Consider the following 24,123-nt stretch of genomic DNA (forward strand, 5'->3'; position numbering starts at 1 on the left):
TTTGGCTAATTCTTGTTCAGTGTCGTTTTATTGCAGGATTTTTGCATTTAGAATTTATTTATTTATTTATTTTTAAAAATGTATTTATTTTTATTTTTTGGAATTGAAAAAAAATAATAAAACTCTACCTAGAATCTTTTATAAAATCTTCAATCTGTTTGCCAAATTAGTAGAATATCTTTTAAACACCCCAGTAAGATGCAAAGTAGGAATACTGGTCCCATTAAAGATTGGTTAATCATTTTTTTGGCTGCTAGTCGACAGGAACGGTGAAAAAAATCATTCAGACAGTCATTAATTAAAAGAAATCAGACTTTATTTTTCTTTTTTATTTATTGTATTTAACAAGCAATAAAATCATTGTGTGCTGGTTTGCAATGGCAATACTCCACTATTTGGAGCGAGGTAGGGCCTATTGTTCTACTTAGGGCCCTCAAATGTACAGGGCCAGCCCTGTAATCAGGTTTCAACTACATTTCATAAGTTGTGCAAAGTTTAGCTCAATATTGTTAGTCAGTTTGATTGAAATAAGTTAGAAAAGTACATTTGATTCAACAAAAAAAAAAATCAGGCACTAAGATTTTTTTTACAGTGTACCAGTTTTTTTTTTTAAAAGCTTACTTTATTTTAAAGCATTGCTTCCATGACTTTTTGCGTGTCTGTGTGAATTTGAGAAGCTTCCCAAGAGTCCTATGACATACATCACTCTGGCCTATCGCAGGAAACAGGTGTCCTCGCACCTGCTTGAATCTTTTTTATCTCTTGAAGGTTATATCCGTCTCTGCTTGACCAAAAACACTTACATGTATGATGGCTTTGGATTAAAGAGAATTGTGCTAGTAAAGTGTCCATGATTGCGCACAAAGCACCAGAGGCAGGAGACATCCAGAAAGGAAATCTGTTAATTTCATTGTACTTATATGAAGTACAGGAAATGAACTTCGCATGCAAGAAGTAACTGACCACTCAACCAGAAAATAACTCAAAGTGTTTATAGTGTATTAATCCGAAGATGTAGAGTAAAATAATCAGTGTAACGTCACATAATTAGAAACAAATTGGGTTTAAAGATTCTGTTTTACAAGTCTGTTTTGGCATTTACAATATGTAAGTTTTTTTCTTATTAAAATATACAAAAAACAATAAAACCATGTTACATATTTTGCTCACTTGTGTACTTACACCATTCCAAATATTTCAAAGAATGTTCAAACCCAGAGAAAAAAAGTATTTTTATTAGTGGGTGACATGGATCTTGTCCTGTGTTGCCATAATAATGATGTCACACACCCTCAATTTACAGTTTTATTGAAAACACCAAAGACACCTTAATATTTTGAGTGATTTATTAGACAGCACAAAGCAGCATTATAACAGAACACACACACACACACACACACACACACACACACACAACCAGAAGTTTACATACTCTAAAAAAGTTACATAACTTTTTTAAATGCCTGATGATAATTCATACTAAATGTTTACTATCTTAGGTCTGTTAGGATAACCTAAATGATTTACATTTGTAGAATAATGAGAGATTTTAATTTATTTATTTAGTTTATTTATTTATTATTTTTTATTATTAATTTCTAGATAGTCAAAAGTTTACATATATTTCCTTGGTATTTTTTTAGCTTTGCTTTTAAACTTGCTGTACAACTTTGGTCAAATGTTTTGGGTATCCTTCCACAAGCTTCTCACAATAGTTTGACGGAATTTTGGCCTATTCCTCCTGACAGAATTGGTGTAACTGAGTCAGATTTGTAGGCTGTCTTGCTCACACAAGCTTTTTCAACTCTGCCCACAAATTTTCTATAGGAATGAAATCAGGGCTTTGTGATGGCCACTCCAAAACATTCACTCTGTTGTCCTTAAAGCACATTTTAACTAACTTGGCAGTATGCTTAGGGTCATGGTTTGTTTGGAAGACCCATTTGTGGCCAATTTTTAATTTCTTGGCTGATGTCTTGAGATGTTGCCATCTATGCTGTGAAGTGGACCAGTCCCTCCTGCAGCAAAACAGCCCCACAACGTGATGCTGCTGCCCCACATACTTCACAGTTGGGATGGTGTTCCTAGGCTTGTAAGCTTTCTCCTTTGTCCTCCAAATGTAACTCTGATCATTATTGCCAAACAGTTTAATCTTAGTTCCATCAGACCACAGGACATGTCTCCAAAAAAGAATATTTTTCCCAGTGTAATATAGCAAATTGTAATCTGGCTTTTTTTTTTTTTTTTTTTTTTTTTTTGATTCTGGCTTGTTGATTTTCCCATGTTGTCACACAAGAAGCAGCGCGTTTGAGGTTTTCCTTAAATACTATTCTACAGTTGGGCTTCCAATTAGCTCAAATGTTGTCAATTAGCCAATCAAAAACTTTGAAAACCTTCACATCATCATCTGAGCTTTTTTCAGAGGCAAAATAATCTTATTGTATGTGAACTTGACTTTGACTAATTTAAGAAAAATTATAACAATTTCTCAAAATAAGATCTCTCATTACTCTGCTATTAAGCTTAACAGAAAGAAATTTGATTATCCTAACTTACACAAAAAAAAAAAGTTTAGTCACATTAACATCTGACTTTTTTAAACGGTTATGTGCCTTTTGTATATTTAAACTTCTGGTTTCAACTGTATATACACATACACGTTTATTAAACATAATTTATTATGATAAAACTCCAGTGCTTTTGACACGATCATGACCAGAAGAACCGGAAACAGTGGACTATGGCACAATAAAAGCTCCACTGCATTCATAGCGCATCATGCTAGTCTCTCAATTAAGTGTTCAGTAGCTTCAGTGGTTTCATTTCACTTTCAACCTCAGTAGACTAATTACCTCAATAGACACAGAACACCCAAACAGCACATATATTTTCCTTCGGCTTAGTCACTTTATTTATCAGGGATCACCAAAGGTCACAACTTATCCAGCATACTGTATGTTTTCCACAGCCATCTGCAAAACCCAGTACTGGGAAACATGCATACACTCATACACTTCGTACAGCTGCATTAAACTTTTATTGCTTAGCATCGTGAAACTACACAAAGAAACAATAAATGAATACAGCTCGTATACAGAAAAATATGACAAATAAAGATACAATGTAAAGAGAAATATATGAAAACTTAATGATGAAGTCAATTAAGGCAGAGCTCACGATTAGCATATACATACAATTGAGCACATATGGCTTAAATAATCAACTTCACATACCTCGCTCCACTTTACCAAAGGGTCGAATTTAAATTGAGCAGGATTAATTTTGTCATAAATTGCTACTCGTCCCTCTGAACTGCACAGAGACAGATATCCTCTTCGCTTTGTCTGTCTAACCTTTTTGTTATCCAGACTATGGAAAACACGTGACATGCTCTGAACATTTTTAAAGTAGGTAGGATCATTTAGTGGTCACTTACACTTCGGCCAATTCAGTTTATTCAATTCACCTACAGTGCATGTCTTTGGACTGTTGGGGAAGCCCGGAGGAAATCCATGCGAACATAGGGTGAACATGCAAACGGCACTAATTGCCAACTGGTGCAGCCGAGACTTAAACCAGCGACGTTCTTGCTGTGAGGCAACCACTGAGCCACCGTGTCACCTCCCAAGCAGAACAACCTATAAATAAAACTTGTATCAGAGCTGCATCAATGTTTTGTCAGTTTGTTATCAATCCATAAAACAATTGATGAACACATATGACAAACAACATAGGAGCATAAGCGTAAAGCACATTGAAAATGGTGAAGGAAGCAACGCACTCACGCTTTCCACATGCTTTTTAACACATTGAGTGAACAGCCCCTTATTCTGCTTCATACTAGCATGATAAGTTTTAAATACTTTAGCTCATTCATGAACATGGTTTCTGCAGGAGTCCTATAGGATGTAATGAAGATGACAACTCCCATTTTTCCTCACGCCGTCACAGTGTTATCAAACTACAACTTTGTTTGTTGTGAATAAGCGACCTCTAGCAGTGAAAATTACACGCTCTGCCTTTAATATTTGTGTTTCGTCTTCAGTATAGACAAGTATTTGGTTTAGAGGTTTTAGTGTTAACATACTGACTCATATCCTATCTGGTTACATTGTAAAAAAGATAACACATTCAAATGAAAATGTATTATTTAATGTCAAAAGTAATTAAAAGTAGGCAATGGAGTGGCACAGTAAGTAGTGTTGTCGTCTTACAGCAAGAAGGTCGCTGGTTCAAGCCTCAGCTGGTTCAGTTGGCGTTTCTGTGTGGAGTTTGCATGCTCTCCCTGCGTTCACGTGGGTTTCCTACGGGTGCTCCGGTTTCCCCCACAGGCCAAAGACATGCGGTACAGGTGAATTGGGTAGGCTAAATTGTCTGTAGTGTATGAGTGTGAATGGATGCTTACCAGAGATGGGTTGCAGCTGGAAGGGCATCCGCTGCATAAAACATATGCTGGATAAGTTGGCGGTTAATTCTGCTGTGGGGACCCTAGATTAATAAAGGGACTAAGCCAAAAAGAAAATGAATGAATGATAATTAAAAGTGACAGTAAATATATTCATAATGTAACAAAAGTGATTATTATTAAAACTATTTTGAAATGATTTGAAACTATTATTTTCCAATGATATTCTTTTAACGTGTTTTTAATCAGATAAAACATGAGAGATAGTTTTTCTAATCCAGTCTAACAATAAAACGGTGGTGTATATTTCTTATATTCTTTATGCTACAATTATTTTATGTTACAGATATTACCATGCCATTTTCAAAAGATCCCATTTTCAGGCCTTTGACAAACATATTCCATCAAATTATATTAAAGAATTGGCACCTATATTGTTTATGCATTTCGGTTTTCCTTCTAGCTTCTTTTTTACTATATATGCTGCAGAGCTTTTGCCATTCCCTACATTTGCAGTGCCAAATATGCCACTTTGATTACTCATTGGTCACTCACATTAATCCTCATTTGCTCCAGTCAGAATGAAAGCCCTTGACCACTGCTGTTCCCTCCTGAGAGTTTTTAAAAGTGGTTTAGAGTCTCTGGGTAGCACTCCAAGTTAGGCTCTATGTTCACATAAAAGTGAAACAACCCATGGTAATGAGAAAGACACTTTTTTGGCATCACGAGCATCACATGTTTGTTAGCAAGGTAACGTCTTCAAGAGTAAAACTACAAGAATATTAGCATGAGCACAGTGAGTTTTCTGTATTTGTTCGGTCTGAAATTAACTACTAAAATTGCTCCTGTATTTAGGAAATGAAATTTTGCTTTTGGCTTCTTTTCATTGTCTTTAAAATGAAATAATTGAACATAAACAGTAAGCTGAGAAGAATTTTAATTTAGAAGATAGTTTCAGACAGCTCTTAAGAGTTTTATATATATTATTATTTTTATTTTTTTTTATTTGAACACTTCGTTTTCATCTACTTTAAATGATATCACCGGCACAGGTAGACTTTTCAAACCCTTAACATGTAGGGAACTTCCATCAATTCATTCGCCTTCCTGTCCCCTAGTCCTCATTGCGGTCTAAAACAACCCACATACTGCCCTAGTCATCCCGGCTCGGCCCCCCTCAGATGGGCTCTGTGCGTCAGCGCTCGCTGGCAGGCAGGCGGGCAGGCGGTGGGGTGTTTGGGCAAGCAGCGGGAGAGTTGATGCGTGTGTCAGAGAGACGCTCTCCCACATTCCCCCGGCGGCTGGCAGTGCGCCGGCTGTGGGAAGGGGGTTCGCCTCTTTCTCACGACCTCTCAGGTTCCTCAGCTCATCTGGGAGCTATTCATTTCCTGCCAGAAAACAGCCTTTCCCCTGCAACTGCAGGAGAGGGCGAGAGAGGGAAAAGGAGTGCGAATGAGCTGCGTAGTGAGTCCAGAGCTTGGTACAGCAATCCCTGTGCTTAAATCATAAATCCCTGGCTTGTCAGGGCTACAATCAAAGACGAGGCGGTAATGATGACGAGTTAAGAGGGAGAAAGAAGGGAGCGAGAGAGATAGAGAGAGAAGGAAGGAGAGAGCGAGAGAGATCATGCCATATGGTAACACTTAAGAGCCAAGGAGGAAGCAGAGAGGGGGCTTTCGTTTTAGTCCTTTTTTTTATTTTTTTGCCCTTTATTTTCCCCCTGATTTCTCCTTGCAAGCCTCTTGCGTTTGCACGGAGTGTGGGAAAAGTTAATTGACATGCATGCTGGCTAACCCTCCGGTCATGTTGTGACATGTGCACGGGCGCCCCGGCACAGTGGTCAGCGCGCCGGTAACCCGAGATCCTCGTAAAGCTGTCCTCCAGGGGCGGGTTGTAGCGAGGAGGGAAGCACGTCTGAGTCTGACGGTTTCCTTGGTTTTCATTTTTTGGATAAACACGAAATGATTGCATGCATGGCCCGCGCCACAACATTGCTGATCTGTTGGATGGACAAAGCAGGCTGACCAACTTTGAGATGAGCGTTTCCTATAACATATGGTTTCAATCTGTAAACTCTCGGCACCACAAAAGGTGTGATGGAAATTCAGAATGATTGCACTTATCTACACTTTGTGCCTCATAGCAGGTAATTGCAAACACCTGCGATGCCCCCTTCAAAGAATGGCCACACTGAAATAGCTATAGGCAACACGCACCTGGGAAACACAAGAGATGCATGAAGAAGGAAACGTTTCATCATGTCAAGCGTGTTCCTGTTAGTATAAATAAAAGCTTGTGTGGGAATTTCTGCATCCTTCAAGCTCACATAATCGTGTTTGATTTAACAACTTGCTTTATTGTAATTTTTAAGATTTGTTTTAAAGTATTTTATTTGGTTGTGTTATATGAGTTGAACTTGAGTAAATAAATGTGAAGTATATGAATTATGTAAAGTGTATGTTAATATGCCTTTATGCTAGTAATTTGACCAAATAAATGTCTATAACTTCTTTTAAACTGAACGTTGGCCACTGCTCAGTGAATGCGTGTGTGTGTGTGTAGTTCGCATTTGAATTACTAGATGGCGCTACATGGTCGTGTTATAAAACATCGTTTGCGCTGGTGTTCTGCTCCTGAACTTTTGGCGCTGGATTCAGTTCTTCCTCAGTGTCAGAAACACCGTATATTAACATGTAATTTACATATATCATAACCTGCTTTGAACTTAGGCTTTTATTGTGACGAAATCTCTGAATTCAATCAAAGTTACTTTTAAACTATTAGTATTCTTTTGTAAAAGCATTGCTTTTAAGATGTCTTAATTTATTGAAAACTGTTTATTTTAATAATCTACTGCTCTTTGGAGATAGCCTAAATGTAGCCTTTTAAAACGTGTTAAACAAGAATAGAACAATATTGATTAACCAATATACATAGTTTGCATCCTAGCATATGCCTATAAAATAGATAACTATACAACATTTTGTATCAAATTGTATCGGTTTTTGCGCATGTAACAAATGTAGCAATTTAAGTCGAATGCTATGTGTTACTTTTCACAGAAAACATGGTTATAGGAAAAGCCTTAAAGTATCAGAGACGAATGAATTTTACATCCTTACTGACTGTAAGCCTTGTATATTATATTTAATAAGCGTGATATTACAGTCTACCCTTAAGTTTTGCTTTACAATGATGAGAAAACCAAAGCAATTTGCTCAAATTTCTATGCTATACAGCCAGATTTGCTTATTTTAGGGTGATTGGGTTGCTGTAGTGTGGAACCACTAGAATAAAACTAAACACTGAGGCAAAACTTTTCATTTCAAATGTCATTTATTTGTCTTCCAAAAAGAAGAAACTTGAAAGCGCATTCAACATATCTTTGGCATCACAACGTGGAAAAGATACCGCAAATATAAAAATGCATTGAACGGAATTCAACAATACAAAACTTATTTCAATATGAACTTCTCTGCCTTTTGATCTATACAAATATAGTGCATCATCTCATAAAACCAACACAATCTCTTTATACAAAAAGCACAAAAAAAGTAACGCTGAACAAAGAAAACAAGTGTCATTTGTTTTTTAAGAGTCTTTTAAGAGTTTTTTTTTCTCCTCGGAGTCTACCAAGGCCGCCAAACGGAGTCTGACGTGACGGACGGTGCTCCCGGAGAAACGGCCACCGGAACCGGTGTGTTGGAATTGTTTGCGTAGACTGGAATAACAGGGCCGTTTGGAGCAAAGGCAGCGTTGGGAATCAAAAAGGCGAACTGTCCGTCGGTTGCCGGCACAAGCTGGAAACCCCCATATACTTTAGTTGCGTCAGAAGTCAAGTTGGAGGATGAGCCGCTTTTGCAGGGGACTCCGCTAAGAGGCACAACGTTGGCTTGCTGAGTCGCGCTGGGGATCTGAACCATGGGTTGACTGAAGGATGGATGAGGAGGCCCGGCAGGTATCTGGTGCTGTGTTGGATAGTTCATGGCGTTGATCTGTGTCATGCAGCTGGCTAGGTGACCTAGCAGCCTAGTCCTGACCTCGGTGTTAACCCCTTCACATGTGGACAGGAACCGGGTAACCTCGTTCATGCATTCACTGAATCCAGCTCGGTACTTCCCAAGAACGGTGGGATCTGTGTTTAGGGCAGCTGTTGGGTAAACGAGAAAATAGATTAAGTTCAACTTAAATTATTTTAGCTCCTTAAACGTCTTTATTTTATTGCATTAGTTACATAAAGAGAATGCAAGGTGCATTTTCTGAAAGGTTTTAACTCTGGCGACTTACCGGTCATTTGTGCGCGCTGCATGTTTCTGAGATGTTTCACTGTCATCTCCAGGATGTCGGCTTTCTCAAGTTTAGAGTGTCTGGAGCTCTGAGAGTGAAGAAAGAGACTGATTTAGATATGCGGCTATATAAAGAAATGCATTAATATTCCAGCCAGATATAGCCTAACTGAAAGACTCAGTCGGACTTTCGGTACTTACATCTTTTTTCAGAGCATCCAAGATTAACGTTTTCAGCTGACCCAAGCTTTCGTTGATTCTCGCTCTTCTTCTTTTCTCCATAATGGGTTTAGAAGACTAAAATGCAAAATAAAAACAAAATGAGTCAATCTGTCTAATCACTTCTTGAAGCACTATAGTTCGTAGCTTAATATCAATACCAACCTTTCTGTGTTCCGAAGCCGTTTTGGGTTTATCAGGTGTAGTGTTCATGCTCGCCGGAGTCGCGGCGACCGGAGAAGAGGAGTTTTTTTCCATGATATCGGCAGGCATCTTCTCTGGGAAGTATCCTTTCGTGATCTTGTTTATAAAAAGAAATCCTCCCGCACAGCTGCTTCTAGTGGAGTAAACGCTGTCAAGTACGCTGATACAGTTCCAGTTATGAATGGATATCCGCACGAAGTGTCCCGAGTTCAACTGGTGCGGCAATGATGTCACAGTCTCTGATTTCACCGTTCGCCAGCGGTCGTAGCAACTGCCTGCCTCAGCGTCGTGTTGGTCTTATTTATATCTCCGGCTGCACGCGAACGGCTCGTGTGAAACTTCCCAAACTTTCTTTCCCACAGTAACTTTCTACCAATCAGCGCGCGGGACACGCGGCCCGAGGGGAGGATGGCTCGTGGTCGGCGCCCCTCCATTGGTTGTTTAGCGTTTGAGCGGGTGGCCAATGGCGCGCGGCCGGGTTTAGGGCACAACCGGGACTGCCTTCAATCATTCAGTTTACATATTAACACTTAAGAGCCAGTCTCCGCTCAGAAACAGCAAACTTTGTAATTGTAATTCAATACACATATAGATCCAGTGAAACTTAGAAGGAAACTAAAATGTGCCTGCGTCACACTCACCAAAGAGAGAGACAAGTTGTTTATTATTGGAATTAACATTTAAAAACATTAGAGACATGTCCAAATTAAAGTGACAATTCATAACACAATTTTAAAAAGTTTTGGAAAGTGTATTTTTTATAAACTTTTTACAACTTTTAATGCTGCATGTATTTCAAATATTAGGCTATTTAATTTTTAAATAGGTATCTTCTATGTTATTATGTTTTTAATAGCCTATGTAATATTTTATAGTCATTCAAATATGAATTTTGTGTAATAGGATCCTTCATAAATCGTTCTAACATATAATTTATTTTCAGTTTTATTTATTTTTTATTTTATTTTTTAAATAAATAAACAGCAAACAAAATAACACTTCCAAAACTTTGGCCACTTAGTTGTTATATGGCAAATGATAAGTCATAAAACTTGCTTTTAAAAGAGGTCTATAAATCTGAAACACAGTTGAAAAGTTCACTCTTGTATTTTTAAATTTTCACACTGTAGAATCTGTTTATCTTCTCACAATTATTTCTGTCGCTCGACTTAAAAGTGGTTGAAATTGTTGTTAACCATATCCTTGCGGGCTTTAACTTCCACACCACTTGTCTAAATTAAATTTACACTTTCAGTTCTCGAGTGTTCAACTTTGTTTTTACAGTGTAGAAGTATATTCGACAAGGCAGCGCCGTATTTCTTTAAGCGCGTCGCTGCTGTTGGCATTTTGACATCTGTCGGCTCACGAGCACTATTGTGAATGTGGAGCACGTGCCAGGATGTTTTATTACCTCGGTGGTTGAGGTTTGGCTGGCGGGCTAGGGGTGGCGGTGGTGGTTTACATTAGAGGGAAGGTAAATAGCAGCTGCTGTTCTAAAAGCCTGGGAAAACCACGCCCACTGAGAGCTCGATCGGGCTTATCGGAATGCGAGCCAGTGTGGAGATATTTCAGACCGAAAGCGCGCACTGCACGGGTAGTGTCCTTGACTGTGTCAAACAGAAGCGACTCTAATTTAGGTCATGATTTTATGATCCTCGGATGAGTTCGCAAAGAAAAGCCACCAAACAAACACTATATTCATTCATGCTTTTCTCTCTGTACCTAGTCTGTGTGTGCAATGAATTCTCAAAGTTCACTTTTTGAATGCTGCGCTAAAAGTAAAAATGGATTTTCGTATATGTTGACGTATATGTGCTATTATAAATATATACTTGTCAGTTAGCGGTCTGGCGTAACCTACTGACAGGAAAGGCAGCGGTTGGAGTGTGTGGAGTGGGTTGCCAGCCCTCTGATATGCACATTTGCAGGATGAGAGTCTCCAGCTGCTGCAGACCCCGCGACACGTGGCGCGCAAGCGGCGGGGGAAGGCGCTGCTCCTGCCGGCTTTGCGCGCGTCTGCGGGACAGAGCGCCGGGGGTTCGCCTGCAGTTCATGACTGTGATATATCATAGTGGCAGGCTGCTGAACTGTCTACTTTGCTGTATGCGTTTCTAATCACATTTCTTCAACTTTTGCTGTATAATGCGTATTGACGAGTCATGACAGCACTACATTACATTGTCCATGTAACATACCCATGTTGTTGTTAATTACTGGAGTAACTAATGAAATACGTATATAATTGTAAGCAGATCCACTCAACATTTACATTTTATTCATTACCATCATTAGTTTTACATGGTACAGTAATGAACAGTTTATTGTATAGTGTGTCTCTTTACTTTAAATGAGATACAGATGTTGTAACACCACAGGATGAGTTGCAAAGCAATCTGTAAATGCAGTTAAGTATTTGGATTTTAATACATAGTTAAGGCAAAAAAAATTAAAATGATGCATGCATCTGTGCATCTTCTAGACTCACAAAGTGTCTGCCTAGCTGTTTTATGAAACACGAAGGACCAAAATCTTCTAATATTCTCAACATATTAGATGACCTGAGTGTGAGTAAATTAACTGCTCTGTAACTGCGTTTAGAGTGAAATATATATTTATATTTCATATTTATAATACAAAATATAAAAATAGCTGATGAATAAAAAAGTTTACTGTATTTGCATACAATTGGAATAAAAATGCTTAAGAAATTGGGGGAGGTGATGGAGGGGTGGAATAACAATTATTTCGAACAAGTAAATTAGTGTTACACCCCACCCCACCTACTGTTACAACCCACCCTGATTGTGGGGGAAGTTTGTAACAAGCATCACTATTTGTGCCTTACAAAAGTGGGTTTAGAGGTCAATAATACATTTCTAAATAACATAAAAATAAAGCAAAGTAATGCGAAAATCAGACGACACGATGGGTCACCTCACAACAAGAAGGTCGCTGATTCAAGTCCCAGCTGAGTCATTTCTGTGTGGAGTTTGCATGCTTTCCCTGTGTTTGCAAGAGTTTCCCTCTCAGTTCAAAGACATGCGGTAGATGAATTGGATAACACAATGTGCTGGATAAGTTGGCGGTTCATTCCGCTGTGGTGATCCCTGATGATTAAAAGCACCAAGCCGAAATAAATGGATTAATAAATAAGGAAATATATCAAAGTCTGGGACAGAAAACAGATGATTAATGTTTCTTATATTCTGCCATGCAATACAATTATTCTTCTATAGCTCCACATATTTTAATACAAAAATGACTACTAAAAGCACTGTGCTTCATTTGTTTACACTGCGAAACTGATTCATCGCTCTTTCTCACACTTGTAAAGGACTCGCAAAACAAATGTATTGATGTCAAGTAGACAAAGACCGGTAGATTCAGAAACCTTTCGTCTTCGCATGAGTAACTTTCTCATGCTCGTGTTGCACAAGGGATCTAGAGGGTGCATTGAATTACAGGCAGGTTATGTTGTCCCTCCCTTTACCCCCCCCCTTGAGCACCTGGACGCTGCCAGTCCCGTGTGTGTTTTCCTGCAGTGTTACCTTTTGTGAGATCATGTCGTTATTGTGTCTATATGCACAAAAAACAGACTCATTGTTCCAGTCTGTGTGAATCACTGACGTACTGCAATCGCATCAATGAAGAACAGCATACATCTGTACAGCTAACCTAATTTCGGCCGTGCAAATTGTTTTTCACCACAGTCTTTTATTAGCACTTGTATTGACATAAGTATAGTTAAAGCAAAGTTTGCAAGGTCTGCATGTCACGGCTTCTAATTCACGCACTCACGTACACACACACTTTTCAATGCAGCCCCCTTCCACATCATTCCTCTCTCTCTGTCAATCATATCTTTATCAAGGTCTCTCAACCATGGCTGTCCACACACAGCAATAATGTAATCAAGACTAAAGTACGTGAGAAAGTGGGAGATAGCACGCTCCCAAACAAGCTGAGCTGCAATCACAGAGCCAGTGTAAAGTTAATGTGTAAGCCACTGATGAATGCCAGCTGCCAAAAGGAAAGTTGCTGTTGACGGCTCATAGGGATCTCTTGAAGGGGTCGGGCAGCCGGCAGTGAGGGTGTCATAGTGTCACCCTCACTCAAGGAGCTGTCAGTCACCTTTGACAGCTTACTGAAAGACTTAATATGACATTGGCAGATATCCATATGTGTGAACAAATAGAATTTCATTGTAGTGCCGCTGGCGTTAAAAATATGAGGTAAATCTTTTTTTTTTTTTTAAATTGACTTAGAAACTGTATTTCATTCACATTCATGGTCTTCTCAACATTCACTGTGGTATGACTTTGTTGCATTAGACTACCATTTTCTCTTTAAATTATCTTCTTTAAAAATCAGAAGGCCCTGATATACTTCGAAGAACTGGTATGATGTCTTTTCAAGCAAAGACGATCAAAGGCTTTTAGGCTAAAATAAAGTTCATCCTGTGTTAATCGGGAGAGTTCAAAGCATCTTTGTAACCTTCTGGAAAAGCTCATTCTGTCTGGTAAACACTTTTAAAGTACCATTGGCCAAGGGAAATTGTGTAAAAGAAGGTGTTGCTATGAGGTAGAAATCTCACTCTGGTTCATTTCTTCAGTTCAGCCTTCAGACTTTTATATGGCTAAAACACATATACACTGTGACATATCTAAAAAAAAAAAAAAAAGAGAGAGAGAGAGATAGAGACATTGATGCTATATAAGACTGATGAGTTAAAAGTTTGTTTTTAACTAAAAATAAAAGTTACTTCCTCATTTACACTACCTGACACAAGTCTTGTCGCCTATCCAAGTTTAAGAAACAACAAATAATAACTTGACTTCTAGTTGATCATTTGGCATCAGAAGTGGCTTAGAAAGGCAAAGGCCTCTAGATTACACTTATTTTACCTTAATAAAAATGTTCATGATTTTTTATTGTTTAATTACAACAGATCTGACTTTGCTTAGACAAAAGTCTTGTCACTTAATAGAAATAATGTACATTATACAGTAGAATACAAAGTCATGGTGCAGTGGAACAATAATTAATACTGTTTATGACTACTATGAGCTTGGAGGACTGCATCCATACATCTCTGCAATGACTCAACTAACTTATTTATAAAGTCATCTAGAATGGCAAAGAAAGAGTTCTTGCAGGACTCCCAGAGTTCATCAAGATTCTTTGGATTCACCTTTAATGCCTCCTTCTCATTTTACCCTAGACATGCTTAATAATGTTCATGTCTACTGACTGGGCTGGACAATCCTGAAGCATCTTGACCTTCATTGCTTGCAGGAAATTTGATGTGGAGGCTGAAGTATGAGAAGGAGTGCTACCCTGCTGAAAAAAAATGTACCCTCTTTTGTGGTTTGTATTGTAATGGGCAGCACAAATGTCTTGATACCTCAGGCTTTTAATGTAGCCATCTGCTCTGCAGATCACTGGCATGCTCCCATACTAAATGTAACCCCAAACAATGATTTTTCCTTCACCAAACTTGACTGATTTCTGTGAAAATCTTGGGTCCATGGGGGCTGCAATATGTCTTCTGCAGTATTTGTGATGATTGGGATGCAACAAATCTACCATCTCCCACTTTTCCAAATGATCAACCAGATGTCAAGTTATTATATGTCGAGTTATTATTTGTTGCTCTCACAACTGGGATCGACAACAAGACTTGTGTCAGGTAGTGTGCTATTCTCATGTGGTGTTAAACCTTAATGAGCTACTTTTGTGAAAAAAAAAAGAAGAATGCTGGTCGCTGGGACCTATTGCCTTCCATAGTTGGCAAAAAATACTATGAAAGTCAATTGGTCCCAGCAATCTTTTTTTATTTTTTATTTTATTATTATTATTATTATTTTAAATATGGCTGTTTCTCAATTCCAAGAATGCAGAGAACGGACTTGCGTTTTTGTGGAGAACGGTTTTGCCGAGTGACCTCAGAAGAACGAGGGGAGAACTCAGGAGACAGAGAACGCGTCCTATGAGAAATGAGATCCTGTGTTCTTTCTGATGGTCACCTGACCTTCATACGTTTTTAATGGAAAATTATTTTAACATTACAGCATTCATACAACGACTTATTGTGTTTCCCCTCTTACCATATGCATAAATATATTATGCATTTTTTATACTTTCCATAAAGACATTTAAATATATGTTGCACAATACAAATAAAACAAATTTTAATACGAATTTCAGCAAATAAACACCCTTGATAAAATCCTTAAAGGATTTTCATGTTCATGTTTACTTTCACTATTTCATTTAGGGAAACTCCAGAAATAAATAAGTTTATCGCTGAACTGTAATAACGATAAAACTGTAGAAAATGTTGCGCTTCCCACCTTGAGCGCACCTGAGTCTTGCACTCAAGTCTGTATCAATGCGTCCTTGATATCAAGAACACATCTAAGAACTTTCACGCGCTTGCAATCTTGAGTTTTAGAACTGAACTGGCGGTTGATGATGACGTTACACGAGAACATGGGGACGCAAGAATGCTGAAGAACACATATTGAGAAACAGCCTATGTGTTCAACTGAAGAAAGAAACTCAAATAGACTCATTTAAGACTTTTTTAATTAAGAAGCATATCCGTATCACCATGATCAGATGCTTGCTTAACTTCTGTTTAGTCACGCTGTGATTTTTGTTGTGTATGCTTTGCAATATTACCATGCAGCAGGTATTTACCATTGCATCTAAATGTTATCATTGCCTGTGTGGGTGGATACGGATGTCTGCTAACAGTACACTATGCTTTTCAGGCATATTTTCAAACCCTAAGCGATAAACGAGGAAACATTCTACGACAACTTGACATGTTAGGTTCATTAATAAGTTATGAATTCAACCCTCCAAAAATGAACAAGACAGTTGTTGTTTAAGTTCCGGGAACACTTCTCTTTTCACACCGCATTACCAATGTATTTCTGTGTATATTTTATTTATCGAGAATGATTAATATACCCTGTAACCAAGACATAAGAAGACAACCGCTTGCTAAAAAAAATGTGAGGGTGCTGAAGTTTCTTCCAGCACCAAGACCCTTCAAGTAAAGAAAGGAAGACGGGGAGAAAGGAAGCAAAATAAGAGGTGGGAGAGATGAGAGAGGGGAGTGCGAGAAGCTTTGGAGACCCTCCAGCAGTCTTCCCACGGAGCAGACGCAGCAGCCAGAGCGAGTGCTGGAACATAGACGCCACATACAGCAGCAAGGCTTCCAACAGCAGAGCCTCCAGGGCCTGAGGGGATCAGAGGCAGGGGCGTGATAAAGCGTCGATTCACACTGCTCTTCACGCACATGCAAACGCACACCTACATGTAAATTCCCCGAGACCAAAACACACCTTCACGCACACACATACACAGATCACTCGGGGTCACCAGCAGCCTCGCAGACATTAGCGCTCTGTGTTTTGTACATAGCGGCGCTGGGGAGTTTTCAAACAGATGCCTAGCACAGTGGTGATTCAAGCCTTTCCGGGCTCCTGCTTCTGCTTCTTCTGTGGCAGGGGAGAAAGCGTGCGCCTTAGGGGGGGATCTTTAGTAAAGCTTCGCCAAGTTCTCTCTCCCATGGAGCGGCGTACCAGGGGCTGTGTGCTCGTGTGGAGGAGGCGGTAGAGACTGGGTCATGGGTCACTACGTGAGCATGAGTATCTGGCTGCCAGGCTCAACTGGTTTGGGTGGTGAGTGAATTAACAAGCCTGAGGCGCAATTGCTAATGACAAGCCTTCCAATAGAGACGATGCACTTCCGAGCTCAAATAAATAAAATACATGCTTTGTTGCACAGTTAACGCACCATGCAGGATTCAGTGTGCGTGTCGATTAATTCAATTTGGTCTTTCGGTTGAGACTTTCTCAAACATTCTTTTCAAGTTTAAGATAGCTGATAAGCGATGGCTGTCTTTCTCACGTTCTTGGTAGATGGTATCTGCTGAAGCCTGGAGATAAAGAAATATTCTGCACACAATGGCCAGGGCGATGGGCTTTTGTTTACGAAAAGGATCTTGATCTTACTTAAAGGTGAATAAACCGGCCTGTTTCCTCTTCAGGGAGGCTTATTGTTTACAGTAGATAAAGCGTTGAAGGCGTATAGGCGCACTTTAAGTTGTCTTGCATAATTATCTTTAACAGGCACTTAGAGAGGGTAAATAAACAGCAGGAGTGGTTGAACTTAGCTTTAACTTCCTTTCGGAATTTGCATATCAAAACCCTGCATATCAAAACCTAGTATTTTACTGTTTTTAAAAAGGTTTATTCACTTTTTTGCTGTGTGCTCATGTTTCACTTGAAGGAAATCATGTTATTTTTTCATAAATCTCACTTTGATTATATACAGCTACTCAGCTAACATGAAAACGACTGATATATTTCCTAGTTCCTCTAAAAGGCCCGTGACAAGTGACTCTGATTGGTCATCGTCATAATATCGGCTCCATGTCGCGCCCGTACAAGCACGCGCATTTTGTGTAAACTCTAAAATAATATCTGACAAGTGTCTGTAACAAGTGAAAATAGGATGCTGCTCCTTTAAGAGAGTGTGTGTGTTTATACTTTAAACTATCTGTAACACGAGAAGCGCATATGCGCAGAAGGGATATTTATTTTTATTTTTCTCTCACGCTCGGATTAAGTTATTTTCTGTGGTGACACTGGTGACAGAATTAAGCACAAGATGTGGGATGAGACCTGTGTGAGCCTTGATGGAATTTTTTTTTTTTGCTGCTACACACCAGTTAGGAGAGCTCTGCTGTATTTTTTTTAAATCAACGCGTTACACGACATCTTTCACACATATCCGGAATATGCCTGTGTAAGCAACATGAATCATTCACATATCTTTTGTGACTTCATTATCTGAGATGTAAAACGCATGGAAAAGCTGCCTAAAGAGAAACACCGCTGTCGCACACAGAGAGACGCTGCATGTGCTGGTCAGGAGTGTGTGTGTTTTTCAGCAGTTTGACTTATAAATATGAATTTGTAGCTAAATCGTTAGCGTTGGCGAACATCATTTCCTGTTGTTTACAACTTTGCGACAACATACCGTTAACACTATACAAAGTACATGTCATGATCAATTTTAACAAATAAAACACTTACAGGTCGTGGCTCAGAGTTCACAGCGTTTCCTTGTAGTTGCTCCATCTTTAAGAAGATTTTAGCCGAATCCAGCACTTAACTGGGAGAGATTCTGGAAGCTCTTTTGTCAAATCATGCTTGCTATGTATTTTATAGTTCTCTGGAACATAATTAATATTGAACTGCAAGCACTTCTGTATTTGTGTCGTGTCATTTGGAAGCCCAAATACAGAAACAGAAAAGCTCTGTGGAAATAGCAGGATGGGATTTTCTTTCTCTGCTGTAACGTTACAGCACCTCTGGCCACGGCCCTTAGCTGCGCAGTGTGTGTGCGCAGTAAACGAACCTTTTTGATCTTACAAGGGCCGGATGTATTTTTTTGTAGTCCAAAAATGTGTTAATTGCAGGCTTTGCTAAGCTAACTCTGTAAAAATCAAGGTCTCCCTTTGCATTAAAATTTGAGCATTTTACATTCAGAGATGCTGTTTATGTTCACACAGCTACAATACACATAATCTAAAGTATAAAATATGATATCGTAGTGGACCACCCCTTTAAAGTTGTTGCATGTCTGCCGGTCCCCGTCTGAGTAAGTTTGAGCTACTTGTACAGTAAGTACCGTTCAGAAAAAAATAAATAAATCCAGCGAAGAAACTCAACACAGAGGAACAAAAATCCCCACTGTCCGCTAACGTTTCGTAAGACTTATTACAGAGCAACCCAAACATGCATGCAGAAGAATAAAAATGACGACTACTCGCAAGGCAGGAATCGTGGGTCACAGTGATCATTTGATGCAGAAGTATAAACCAGCCTTAAGATGTAAATTCTGTCATAATTTTTTCAGATTTTATTTGTTTCAAACCTTTATGAGTTTTACTTTAAGCTATTTTTAAGAAAAACCTGTAACGACTGACATCCACAAATACTCAAAATTATTGTGTTCAACAGAATAAAGAAACTCGTTAAATCAGGGGTATACATACTTGGACCTGGAGGGCTGGCGTGCTGGAGAGTTTAGCTCCAACATTTTTTTTTTTCAGCACCCCAGTTGTTGGAAAAAATATGTATTCTTACATTGCACCTGAACCAGCTCTAGAACCTTCCTAGCAGGTGTGTTGAAGCAAGTTAGAGCTAAACTCTGCAGGACAACGGCCCTCCAGGACCGAGTTTGGACACCCCTGCATTAAATGTTTGGATCCGCTTAGATTTTTCAATTTTGGGTGCCTAGCATCTTTAAAGGAGAAGTATATGCCATTTTTTTCAAGGTGTAAAATAAGTCTCTGATGTCCCTAGAGTGTGTATCTAAAGTTTCAGCTCAAATTATTCCACAAATAATGCTTTAAAACTCTTCGAAATGGCCTCTTTTAGGCTTTGATCCTAATTGTGCCATTTTGGTGACTGCCGTTGTACATTTAAATTAGATTGTGCTGCTCTTTTCAAAAGAGGGAAGAGCTCCAAATGCCTGTGTGTCAGCATAGTGGCAAATTCAAAAACAAGACCAACTCCTATGCTAATGAGGGAGAGATCATAACTAATGGGTGGAGTTTTTCCCCTCTGATGATGCATTCAAAGGAAGATTTTTGTTTTATGTAGTGTGATCATAAAAAAACAATTTAAAAAATTATAATTAGAAGCTGATTATATTCACAAACTGTTGCCACACAACTGTGTTTAATAGGGATGTCCAAATCAGGGTTTTTTTTACCCTCGAGTCTGAGTCATTTGTATTTGAGCAAAATGCTCAAATGCTAGATGACATTATTGTTTGTAGAATAAAGCAAAAAAAAAATGTTTTGCTCAAACTATAAAGCATAAATGCAGGGATATTGCAAATGGTCTCATATTATTTGCCATAGCTGTATTTTTTATTTTTTGATATTTTGCTTGCACACTGTAGATCTATTGTCGTATTAATTTGACTCTCACAGCTAAAAATATATATGCATTTGTGTGTGTGTGTGTGTGTGTGTGTGTGTGTGTGTGTGTGTGTGTGTGTGTGTTTGTGTGCGTGCATGCGTGTGCGTGTGTTTCCTGCATTGATTGAAACTGCATAAATTAGTTATTCTCATATCTGACTCCTGCTTGGCCTCCTTGTATGGAAGCAGATGTTGAAAATGTGTAAGGGTCACAGTTGCACCTCCACCTCAAGCAAGGCCAGGTCTCTTGATAACGGCCCCTTGGTTCATGAGCTTTGCTCCTTCAGAAGATTGTATAGTTTTGTCCCCCCCGTTCCCTCCACCTCCATCCAGCCCAGCCACCTCCCCTCACTCCACCACCTTTCCCGTGGGAGTTTGCAAAGCCAGGATAACCTTGAGACCTCCGCTGGGTCTCTGCCAGGAACATTAAAGAGCTCTAACCCCCTCCAAGCATGCCCACCCAGTGCACTTCTACCCCATTTCTAACATTTCTACACTTTTTTGTCTAGTTTTACCTTTTAGACTTGTTTTTTTTAGATTTTTTTTACAACCTCACTGTGAAACATCTCTTTCTTTCTCTCACACACACAAACACACATTCTCACACAAAATATTGCCTCTCTCTCTCTCTCTCTCTCTCAAGTCTTAGACAAAAAGGGGGTAAAAAAACACTATTCACATGATCTCCTGTGCAGTGCACTATTATCTGTAGATTGTCGAGCTGCCAATTTCAATTTCGCCGCCCTATTATCAGGCCTTGAAATAAACGCCTCATTTGAAAAGTAGAAATCAAACTGTCTCTACAGGAGGGATGACTGACGTTGATTGCAAACTAACTATTTGGTGCCATGCTGCACTTTGTGTGGCTTTTGTCTCTCTTCGCTTTTTTTCCCCTCAGCTTCATGGCTGTCATATTCTTTAGTACTGGAGAAGGTCAAGTGCCACTGTCTAAAAGATCTGAGGAACTGGAATCGACTTGGCGTTTCTTTCTCCGCCCCATTCTTGTCACCACAGGTTTACATATTTTCATTTCTTTCAAGTTTTTTTCCTTTCCTTTTTAAGGTTCTGAAGCATTTTTTTTATTAAAAGTGCTTTTAAGTTAGCCAAAGTCGGAAACATTTTTGAAAGGAAAAAATAAGAGGATTGTTTGTATCATTCAAAAAGTTCACCTCAGTCCAAAAAAAAAAAAATGCAAAACAAATCCTCCTTCAAATATATATATACTCAAAAATGACGTTTGATGTTTGTTCAAACTATTATTAAAATAAGATGTAACAACACAACTCTTAAGGTTTGTTTGCGCAACTTAATTGTCTAATGTTCAATCCACTTGGTTTTGTAAACACAAATAGATTGTGTGGAACTTTTTATACAGTGTATTCACCCTATTCTCTGCGTCACAAAAACGCACGCACTTCCGCATTGAAGTGAGGGGGGGAGTTGTTCGGGTGGTTTGGAAGACCCTCCCCTCACTGACAAAGGTCCAGAATTTGTCCCATACATGAGCTCATTTGTCCTAATTTGATTGCTATACCATCAACAATAGTGAAACTAACCCATCAAAAAATGAAAATTTTCCCCCAATTTCTATTTAACTGAGAGAATATTTTTTTCAACACATTTCTAAACAATAGTTTTAATAACTCATCTCGAAGCAGCGGCATAGTAGTTAGTGCTGTTGCCTCACAGCAAGAAGGTCGCTGATTCGAGCCTCAGCTCAGTTGGCGTTTCTGTGTGGAGTTTTCATGTTCTCCCTGTGTTCGCGTGGGTTTCCTCCGGGTGCTCCGGTTTCCCCCACAGTCCAAATACATGCAGTATAGGTGAATTGGGTAGGCTAAATTGTCTGTGGTGCATGAGTGTGTGGATGCTTCCCAGAAATGGGTTGCGGCTGGAAGGCCATCTGCTGCGTAAAAACTTGCTGGATAAGTTCATTCCGCTGTGGCGACCCCAGATTAATAAAGGGACTAAGTCGACAAGAAAATGAATGAATTAATGAACTCATCTCTAATAACTGATGTATTTTATCTTTGTCATGATGACAGTCATTAATATTTTACTAGATATTTTTCAAGACACTTCTGTACAGCTTAAAGTGACATTTAAAGGCTTAACTAGGTTAATAAGGTTAACTAGGCAGGTTAGGGTAATTAGGCAAGTTATTGTATAATGATGGTTTGTTCTGTAGACTATCGAAAAAAAGAAAAAAAAACTTTAAGGAACTAATAATTTTTACCTTAAAATGGTGTTTAAAAAATTAAAAACTGCTTTTATTCTAGCTGAAATAAACAAATAAGAAGAATCATTATCGGACATTCTGTGAAAATTGCCTTGCTCTGTTAAACATCATTTCAAGAGTTCACACTTAGCTGATGATTTACAAAAGATTGTTTGGCATGCTGTCCCGGGAGAGAGCCCCGAGCTCAAGGGCTCCTCGAGCCCGGGGCTTCCTCCCGTTGGCAGAGCAAGAGGGGAGCCTGAGCTCGGTGGATCTCAGAACTCCCCTGACGCTATAGCTAAGGGAACGCAAGGGATTAGACAAGCTTGATTGTTATGCATGTTGAATGTCTTTGGATGGTGGGAGGAAACCGGAGAACCCGGGGAAAACCCACGCGGACACGGGGAGGACATACAAACTCCTCACAGAAACACCAACCGGTCCTGTGGAACCAGGGCCGGCAGTGTTCTTGCTGTGTGGCTCACAGTGCTAACCACTGGGCCGCCGTGCTGCCCAATCACAGGTAAAGGAGGAGAATAGGGGAGGAGGGGGGTTTCTTCCAAACGAAGATAAAGTGAACTGAAAACTGTGGCTATTTATAGTAGCTTAGGGCTCATATGATTGGAAGATAGTGATTAGCAAATGCGAGACTGGCCGTGATAAATCATAAGCACGTGATCCTCTTGAAATTAGTTTATGAATAAACTTCACTTTGGAAATATTAAAATAAAAAATCAGAGGGGGGCTAATAATTCTGACTTCAACTGTACTTGCAAAGTTTCTTTTAGTCAGATAAATGTGTGTTGAAGGACTGGTTAATGTCAGTATCAACATATATTAAGCAGACAGTCTACTAATACTAAAATGGACCATCAAAATAAACCGTTATCAATTTTTTCTGTAAATACTGCATTTTAATGACATATTAAGCACTTTTTGGTTAAACAGCTCAACGGATGGTCATCAGAAACAAAACAATTCCTTAAACATTTTGAAAAAATAACCTACTTTAAAATACTAATTTATTACATGATTTATTATTAAGGAAAAAATTTGAATTTGTTATATTTATTTATTGGGCAACTAACAATCTGTGCAGCAAATTCAGTTAAAAGTTGGCCATTGGAATAAAAAAATAAACTAATAAATGACCAATAATAATGTAGAACTTCCAAATTTTTCTAGATTTTTCTCTTGTAAAAAGTTACATTGAAAATTCATGGATAACAAAAACCCGATTAGTATTAAAATTAACTTTAATATGGGCCGCCTTTGGTCATTCACACCTTTTTATTGATCATTTATGTTTCATGTATAAGGTTCAAGATTTATGAAAAAAAAAGTTACTTGTAAAATGTTTTCTCTATTTACCAACAATACAGTTGATCAATAGCGAAAGATGACTTCTGTCAGATTGTATGTCTTGCACAGAAGTTATGAAAAATTATTGTTAGCATTGACCAAAATGGATTAGCTGAAGTCATGACAGCTAGCAGAGGTTTCCTCTTGGTCTTAAAATCTTCTTCGATGGGTTATTTTTACAATTTATGGTGTCATAGCAATCAAAATAGGACAAATGAGCTCATTTATGGCACAAATTCTGGACCTTTGTCAGTGAGGGGATGCATCGTTCGAACCACCCAAACCCCTCTGGCTATGGGCTTGTGCTACTGTATTGTTAAATAGAGAAAACATTTTACAAGTGACTTTTATTATAAATTTTGGGCGTTGTTCTTAAAACAAAAAATGACCAATAAAATATTTAAAGTACCAAAAGTGGACC

The 24,123-nt window shown here is 38.8% G+C and overlaps 1 protein-coding gene and 1 long non-coding RNA gene across 12 annotated transcripts in view; one reads left to right on the forward strand and one right to left on the reverse strand.

Annotated features, from left to right (window-relative positions):
- The window catches only part of LOC137490239 (uncharacterized), a 139,526-nt gene that overhangs the window by 70,758 nt on the left and 44,645 nt on the right, over positions 1-24,123 (forward strand). The gene's annotated exons all lie outside the window — the stretch shown is intronic.
- On the reverse strand, positions 7,723-9,408 carry hes1 (hes family bHLH transcription factor 1). The gene is made up of 4 exons (NM_131079.2): positions 9,076-9,408; positions 8,893-8,988; positions 8,693-8,780; positions 7,723-8,555 (listed from the first exon to the last, which is right to left on the reverse strand). Exons 1-4 carry the CDS (start codon positions 9,181-9,183, stop codon positions 8,035-8,037), a joined length of 813 nt encoding a protein of 270 aa, NP_571154.2. The 5' UTR covers positions 9,184-9,408; the 3' UTR covers positions 7,723-8,034.

This window comes from Danio rerio, chromosome 6 (assembly GCF_052040795.2).
Source record: "Danio rerio strain M-AB ecotype USA chromosome 6, GRCz13ab, whole genome shotgun sequence".
NCBI lineage: Eukaryota > Metazoa > Chordata > Actinopteri > Cypriniformes > Danionidae > Danio > Danio rerio.

Excerpts from the sequence above, each read along its gene's own strand:
- hes1 (NM_131079.2), bottom strand. The coding sequence starts at position 9,183 with ATGCCTGCCGATATCATGGAAAAAAACTCCTCTTCTCCGGTCGCCGCG. Across the intron at positions 8,989-9,075 it reads CGGCTTCGGAACACAGAAAG|TCTTCTAAACCCATTATGGA; the intron begins GTTGGTATTGAT and ends TTTGCATTTTAG. Across the intron at positions 8,556-8,692 it reads GCAGCGCGCACAAATGACCG|CTGCCCTAAACACAGATCCC; the intron begins GTAAGTCGCCAG and ends TTTACCCAACAG.